Source organism: Octopus bimaculoides, unplaced genomic scaffold (assembly GCF_001194135.2).
Source record: "Octopus bimaculoides isolate UCB-OBI-ISO-001 unplaced genomic scaffold, ASM119413v2 Scaffold_12528, whole genome shotgun sequence".
NCBI lineage: Eukaryota > Metazoa > Mollusca > Cephalopoda > Octopoda > Octopodidae > Octopus > Octopus bimaculoides.
In genome coordinates this window covers 33682-42243 of record NW_026356536.1, presented here as the reverse complement: position 1 = coordinate 42243, position 8562 = coordinate 33682, and the positions used below count along the sequence as shown (strand labels likewise).

The following is an 8562-nucleotide window of genomic DNA, read 5'->3' as shown; positions in this document are numbered from 1 at the left end:
AATTAAAATCTTCCACCAAACCTTAGTCACAATTTATGTTCCGAAAACCAGCTTAATGATAATTAAGTTATTTTACTAAATTCTTTGTTATATTTAAAAGTGATTGAAGGAAACACAGAACATCTCAAAATAAATACAGTAATGAAAGGGTTAAGCATAAACAACAACAATAACCTCCCTCATTTTGATTGTGGATTCATAGCAAATGACAAGAAGTACACTTGAAAACCCTTAACCCACAGCAGAGGAGTTAATGCCGCTACCCCACTCTCTTTTCTAATTTTGATTTAATAATTTTTTTATTGAAAACTTTTTTTCCCTAAAATAATATCCCAACTGTTTTTGTGGTTTATGTGTTTTTTTTTTTGTTTTTTTTTTGTTCAGGAATATATCAATTCTGGTTGGAATTTGAACAATTTGCCAGTCTTGGAAAAGTCCGTACTTTGCCATATAAACGCAGACATTTCTGGAATGAAGGTAAGGAAAAACAAGTAGCAGTAGTAGTAGTAGTAGTAGTAATGACTTCAAATTTTGGCACAAGGGCAGCAATATCAGGGGTTGGGGTTAGGGTTAGGGTTATTACATCAACCACAGTGCTCAACTGATACGTACTTTATCGGCCCTGAAAGAACGAAAAGCAAAGTTGACCTCGGTGGGATTTGAACTCAGAATATAAAGAGCTTCAACCTCTCCAGTTGAAGACGATGTAATGAGTTTTCAGTTTTTGCTGAACAACCTGCACCAATGTTTTTGTCTATTGTGATCAAATGTGTGTGCCGCACATTAGCTCACCCTCTCCATCAAATCGATGTTGCCTGCACAGGTGCACAAGTGTGCCACGCGTCAGATGTGGAAATGATCACAGAGTAACATCAAATGAAGTGTTTGGCTCAAGAACACTACACACTGCTTGCTATGGGAATCGAACTCCTTGTCTAGTGGATCATGAGTGCCACACCCAAACCACTGGACCACACACCTTCGCTAAACAGCAGCAATAATAATAATAATGATAATGGTAATCCTTTCTGCTAGAGGCACAAGGCCTGAAATTTGTAGGGAGGAGACTAGTTGATCATATCGACCCCAGTGTTTCAATGGTACTTAATTTATCGACCCTGAAAGGATGAAAGGCAAAGTTGACCTCGGCAGAATTTGAACTCAGAATGTCGTGACAGATGAAATACCTCTAAGCATTTCGTCTGGCATGCTAATGACTCTGCCATCTTGCTGCCTTAATAATAATAATGATAATAATAATAATAATACATGTCCTGAATCAATGGCAGGCAATGTCTGTTGTGACTTCTGATCTTAACTGATTGTCATGTACATTGTTTTGTCTTGGTATAGAAGATGGGCTACAGCAAATATTCTGCTCAATACCACAGATTTTCTTGTCAGTTGTGTGACCTTAACCAGTTGAGCATGTCCCTTGGTGGCTGACGATATGTGTGTCTCTGATCATGAGCAGAAGTAGTGGGGGAGCATCATAGCCATGTGTTGAGAGGTAGTCTTTGGGGTTTGAATAATTCACCTTTGGAAACATGGGTGTTTTGCTCAACATCCTTAAACAAACCTTATTCAGGGACCTTTTGAGCGGGATGGGCTACTCGACCTGAAGAAAATTGCAACCGGGCCCCACCTGCGAGGTCATGCACTGTTTATCTTGATATGAGATCACCATGTGGCGCACATATGGTTGTGATGCATGTGCCTGGTGTACCCTTATCAGACGAATGATGGGTATTTTGGGCTTTGTATATTTGTACCCCAGTGTCACTTTGATGGCATGCACTGCTCTCTCACATAATAATAATAATAATAATAATATTGAATTGTTTGTAGGGCAGCCATAAAGATGTGTTTGATTTGACTTAATACTCTTTCTTGCTAACTTTTCTTAAATTAATTTCAAGAATTTCATTTCCTGTCCCTTTCATTCCTTTGTCTATTTTTAGATCCCTTGGTGTTATGTTGGTATGTGTTTCTCCTGTTTTTGCTGGCACAATGAGGACCACTGGAGTTACTCCATCAATTACATGCATTGGTAAACCTCACTTTCCTTTAACCCTTTAGCATTTGAACCGGCCAAAGGTATCCTGCCTGTTTTATGTTAGAACTGGCCAGATCTGGTCTCTCACACCAACCCTACAATATCGTTTTAAAAATTAGCAGCTACCTTATCAAAATCTCAATAGCTACAAGATAATGCATGATTAGTTCAAAGCAATGTGGATAAAAAAGCATCAATTTTGGCAGAATAATGTGAGCACTAATGGGTTATTAATAATAATAATAATAATAATAATGGTTTCAAATTTTGGCACAAGGCCAGAAATTTGTGGGGAGGGGGACTAGTCAATTACATCGGCCCCAGTGTTTCACAGGTACTTAATATATCGACCCTGAAAATGTTGACCATGGAGGCATTTGAACTCAAGCTGAAGATGGCCAAAATACTGCTAAGCATTTCGCCCAGCATGTTAACAATCTTGTCAGCTCGTTACCTTAATAACAACAATAATAATAATAATAATAACCCTTCCTAGTGTAGCACAAGGCCTGAAATTTGTGGGGCGGTGACTAGTTGATTACATCGACCCCAGTGTTCCACAGGTATGGACGAAATACTGCTAAGTGTTTCACCTGACATATTAATCAATCTGCCAACTTGGGGCCTTACATAATAATAATAATAATAATAATAATTTTAAAGTTCTCTCTACCAATTTTGTATAGAAACTAAAGCCACCCCTGGAAGTTTCATCTATCTGAGCAGTGTAATCAAAGATGGAAATGTGTGCATATCAGTTTCCAAGAATGTGTTTAATAAGTAAAATTAGTTTATCTAGTTGTGTTACACTGCTTTATTTGGTGGCAATTCAAGCTATATGTTCATGGTTGTTTAATGGGCTGGATGAAAGAGCAACAACTTCTGAAATGTGCATATACACCCATTACAGATTTTTTTCTATCTTCGAATGTATTTTTGACATAAGCATATTATTCGTATACAAAACGTAACTTTCATTATTATTATTATTATTATTATTGCCATATCTTTGATTTTTCCCTACAGGGGTGAACCGAAGACCTGGTACGGTGTTCCTGGTGAAGCAGCAGAATTCTTTGAAGATTCAATGCGTAAATCAGCCCCTGAACTTTTTGAACAATCTCCAGATCTCCTACATCAGCTGACTACCATAATGAACCCTAACATTCTCATGTCTATGGGCGTACCGGTAAGTAGTACTGTGAAGGGGGCTGGAGGCAGGGGTGTGTGTAGCCCAGTGGTTAAAGTGTTCCATTTGCAATCACAAGATCATGGTTTCAATTTCCAGACCAACTGCGTGTTGTGTTCTTGAGCAAAACACTTCACTTTATGTTCCTGTATTCCTTTCACTAGTACCCTGTGATAGACTGGCATTCTGTTCAGAGGGACTGTTGGCCTGCCTACATACCTAACCGAACAGGTTGATGACATTTGGAAGCCATAACAATGAAAGGAAGCACATTGTGACTAGTGGTCATCATCCTCATTGTATAACGTCCACCTTCCATGCTGGCATGGGTGGGACAGTTTCACAAGAGCCAGCCAGGCAGAAGCCTGCACCAGACTTCTGTGACTGTTTTGGCAGGATTTTTACAGCTGGATGCCCTTCCTAATACCGACCACTCAGTAGAGTGGACTTAGTGCTTTTTACATGGCCCAAGCAGAGGTGAGGTCAGTTTTGGCAAGGTTTTTACAACTGGATGCCCTTCCAATCACCAACCACGCTACAGTGTGGACTGAATACTTTTTGCATGGCGCCTGTACTGACAGGGTCACCAAGTACCTTGCAAGACAAAAAAAAACCTCTTTTGAGAGGGAAGGGCTCATTGGAGGAGGGTGTGAAAAAAAAACATTTGATATGAAATATCTTCTACTATAGCTTCTGGCTGACCAAAGCCTTGTGAGTGGATTTGGGAGTCAGAAACTGAAAGAAGCCTGTCACCGTGTCTGTGTTTGTTCCCCACTACTGCTTGACAATCGGTGTTGGTGTGTTTATGTCCCTGTAACTTAGCGGTTTGGCAAAAGAAAAAGACAGAATAAATACTAGGCTTAGAAAAATTAAGTACTGGGGTTGATTAGTTCAATTAAAATTCCTCAAGGCAGTGGTACCCCAGTATGGCTGTCGTCTGACTGCTTTTTCCAGTCCTTTTGTTCAGTGATACCCTTACCCACCCCTCCAGGCTTTGTTGTTGTTGTCTCATCTTGTCTCTGTTCCTCTTTTCAGGTGGTGAAAACCCATCAGGGAGCTGGAGAGTTTGTGGTGACATTTCCCCGTGCTTACCATGCTGGTTTTAATCAAGGCTACAACTTTGCTGAGGCTGTCAACTTCTGTCCTGCTGACTGGGTAAGTCGTTTTGTGTGTGTGTGTGCGTGTGTGCTAACTTTTTGTACCACTAGGTGGATAAGGCAGCCGTGTGTCTGTGTGTCTGAGGCTGTTAACTTTATCTTGCAACTACCAAAGACATTTCTATATTTGTCCCAGTTGATCAGAGTAAACGGAACAGCCTGGTTGCTCATGGAATCAACATGCAAGTGGCTGAGATTTTCTCAGACACGCGTACCCTTAACGTAGTTCTCGGGGGATATTCAGCATGACACAGTGTGATGAGGCTGGCCCTTTTTCAATTACAGGTTCAACTCAGTTTTGCTAGTTGAGTGAGCTGGAGCAGTGTGAGATTTGATTTTGGGAAGGAGCCAGAGTGACAGCCATAAACCCACGATTCTTCACCTGCTATGACCATTTCCAAAAAAAAAAACCTTTCGTCTTCCTCAACACAATCAAGGGGAACCCATCGCAGCTGAAACCCATCTTTTTCAGATGACCACAGTCTACACACTTTACTTCCAAGCACCGCTGTAAACAATGGAAGCATGTGAAAACATTAAAACTAAGTGTGCATGACAGAGTTCAACGTCAATCTTTATTATTATTATTGTTATTATTGAGTGATAGAGTAGTACATGCCATCAAAGTGACCCTGGGGTAAAATATACGAAGCCCAATATACCCATCATGACTACCCGTCTGATAAGGGTACACCAGGTGCATGCATCACAACCATATGTGATCTCATATCAAGATAAACAGCGCATGACCTCGCAGGTGGGGCCCAGTTCGAATTTTCTTCAGGTCGAGTAGCTCATCCCGCTCAAAAGGTCCCTGAATAAGGTTTGTTTAAGGATGTTGAACGAAACACCCATGTTTCCAGAGGTGAATTATCCAAACCCCAAAGAACTCCTCTCAACACATGGCTATAATGCTCCCCCACTACTTCTGCTCTTGATCAGAGATGCACATGTTCGTCAGCCACCAAGGGACATGCTCAAACTGGTTAAGGTCAAACAACTGACAAGCAAATCTGTGGTATTAAGCAGAATATTTGCTGTAGGCCATCTTTAATACCAAGACAAAACAATGTACATGATAACACTTCCAATCATTTGAGATCAGAAGCCATGAGAGCCACTGCCTGGTACTGCATCAGGGCAATTATTATTATTTGCCCTTGTGGCAAAATTTGAAACCATCATCATCATTATTATTATTATTATTATTAAGAAGAAGAAGTTGCCAAGCTGGCGGACTCATTAACATGTTGGGCAAAGTGCTTAGCAGCATTTCTTCATCTTTATGTTCTGGGTTCAAATTCTGCCAAAGCTGACTTTGCCATTCACCCTTTCGGGGTTGATAAAACAAGTACCAGTTTATCACTGGGGTCGATGTAATTGACTAGTGCCTTCTCCTGAGGCTGCTGCCCTTGTGTCAAAATTTTAGACCATTATTATTATTATTTTTATTTATTTATTTATTTCTGCTGTAATTTCAGTTGCCGATTGGCCGTGTTTGTATCGATTACTATCGAAAACTACAGCGACAGTGTGTGTTTTCACACGAAGAGTTGATCTGTAAGATGGCCGCGGACCCAGACAGCCTGGACTTCCACTTGGCCGCTGCCACACACAAAGACATGCTGGTGATGGTCGACAACGAGAAGAAACTTCGTAAACGGCTGTTGGATATGGTAAGTGGGAGTGGGAAGAGGACGAAGGGGATGGTGCTGGTCGACAGACTCCGGGGCAAGCCACTTTGGTTCCTAATGGGTGGTCACTATTGGATTTCTGTTCTCTATCCTCCCCCCACTTGTACATTATATCTTACCTATAGATTTATTATCTTGTATCTCCCACCTACCCATCATTTCCACCACTGGCAACGTTGCGAGTCAACCAGTCCGAAAGGAATCCCGACACACAAAGCTATTTAAAAGTCACCAACAGCTCAATGGACTACAACTACATTGAACCATTTGTTACTTTATTTCTAATGAAAGTACACCCCTCACATATTTCAATTAAACTTTAATATAATCACGCCATATGTAAACAAACAAGTTTTTTTTATCTGTTTTTCAAAGCGCTGAAATGTATGGTAGAACAAGTTGTTGGCACTCCGTCGCTTACGACGTCGAGGGTTCCATTTGATCCGATCAACGGAACAGCCTGCTCGTGAATTTAACGTGCAAGTGGCTGAGCACTCCACAGACACGTGTACCCTTACCGTAGTTCTCGGGGATATTCAGCATGACCCTTTGAATTACAGGCACAACAGAAACAGGAAGTAAGAGTGAGAGAAAGTTGTGGTGGAAGAGTACAGCAGGGTTCGCCACCATCCCCTGCCGGAGCCTCTTGGTGCTTTAGGTGTTTTCACTCAATAAACACTCACAACGCCGCCCGGTCTGGGAATCGAAACCGCGATCCTACGACCGCGAGTCCGCTGCCTTAACCACTGGGCCATTGCACCTCCATGGTAGAACAAGTAGAAAGATAAATTTTATTGGACGCATAGGTACTGAACAGTATAAATATAAAGGATAAAATCCGTTTTTCTGCTTTTAAAAAGAAAAAAAGGATTTTATCCTTTATATCTATACTGTTCAGTATCTATGCGTCGAATAAAATTTATCTTTCTATTTGTTCTTTATTATAATCGTTAATTTAGACAGAAGTAAAAATAGATTTACTGAGATCATTGGTGATACGTTGTGCTTGAGAAGACCTGTGAAGCTAAGTGAAATTGTAGTTGTAGCTGATACCAGTATTATGTAACTGGCACTTGTGCCGGAGGTGTGTAAAAAGTACCAGCTGAATATTGGGCCTCATGGAGGCAACATGGCCGATGCCAGTGCTGTGTACCTGGCACCTGTGCTGGTGTCGCGTAGAAAGCATCTTTTGAGTGTTGGACCTTATAGAGGCAATGATAAATTGGCTAAGATCTTTGGCAATATCGTGTGCTTGAAAAGAAGACCCATGAAGCTAAGTGAAATGATAGTCATGGCAGAGACTGGTGGCACATAAAAAGCACCCATTGCACTTTTGGAGTGGTTGGCATTAGGAAGGGCAACCGGCTGTAGAAAACCCTGCCAAATCAGACAGGAGCCTGGTGCAGCTCCTCAGCTTACCAGCCGTTGTCAAACTGTCCAACCCATGCCAGCATGGACAGTGGACGTTAAAAGATGATAAGTAAGGTCATAAATAAAAAAAAAAAGGTGGTAAAAGAATCAGTACTCAATTCCCAGAGGTAGAGCAGTATGCTTTTATTAAAGCTGAAGAACCTCCGCAAACTGTTATTTCAGAGTTTCCCGTTAATGTTTGTCGTACAGTTGTGAGTCTGCTGTCAGTTTCATCTTCATCCTTGTCTCGTCCGTCGTCTGTTTTCGCAGGGCACCACTGATGCTGAAAGGGAGGCTTTTGAACTTTTGCCAGATGACGAGAGGCAGTGTGACTACTGCAAAACCACCTGTTTTCTCTCTGCCGTCACTTGCCCCTGTCGACCAAGTAAGTACACGTCACAAAGGTAAACTACTGGTGGTCTGTCTGTGCTTGTGTGTGCGTGCGTGTCTGTGTGTGTGCATGTCCAATGTATTTCTGTGGTGTATGTGTCAATGCGTAATGATAATCACAGAGCTGGTATTCACCATGTTGTGTGGACACTACAGTATGTGGGGAGGTGGAGATGAAATGGTGTATTAGGATGTGATTTGTGTGTGTGTGTATATATATACATATATATATGTGTGTATGTATACTGGCAACTACAACGTTATACGACAGTCACGCTCACGAGAATCCTGCCATAGTGCAGAATGTAATTTCCGCAGTGATATCGTGTTGGTTGACTTGTATGTAACGTTGTGCTGGCGGCCTGTGTATACACACGTACACACACACACACACACTCGCATCCGCATATACTAACGCATTTCATCTGCTCATCCGCAGACACTGTAATGTGCATCCACCATGTTGAGTACCTCTGTGATTGTCATCCGTCGCACCACTGTCTCCGATATCGCTACACACTAGACGAACTTCCAGCCATGTTGCACCGAATCAAGGTACGAGCAGAGTGTTTCGATACTTGGAGGACCCGGGCCATGCAGGTTTTGTCACCGTTGGAGTCTGATGGTACTAAAGTGGGTAAGTTGAGAAAATTTTCTTTAACTCTC

General features: G+C 41.6%; 1 protein-coding gene across 1 annotated transcript in view; it reads left to right on the top strand.

The window, feature by feature from the left end:
• The window catches only part of LOC106868491 (lysine-specific demethylase 5A), a 65922-nt gene that overhangs the window by 34297 nt on the left and 23063 nt on the right, over positions 1 to 8562 (top strand). Inside the window, exons 11-17 of the mRNA XM_052978276.1 lie at positions 385 to 477; positions 1962 to 2050; positions 3083 to 3245; positions 4281 to 4400; positions 5884 to 6078; positions 7777 to 7891; positions 8336 to 8533. Coding sequence (XP_052834236.1) covers positions 385 to 477; positions 1962 to 2050; positions 3083 to 3245; positions 4281 to 4400; positions 5884 to 6078; positions 7777 to 7891; positions 8336 to 8533 — 973 coding nt within the window. The remainder of the gene's footprint in view (positions 1 to 384; positions 478 to 1961; positions 2051 to 3082; positions 3246 to 4280; positions 4401 to 5883; positions 6079 to 7776; positions 7892 to 8335; positions 8534 to 8562) is intronic.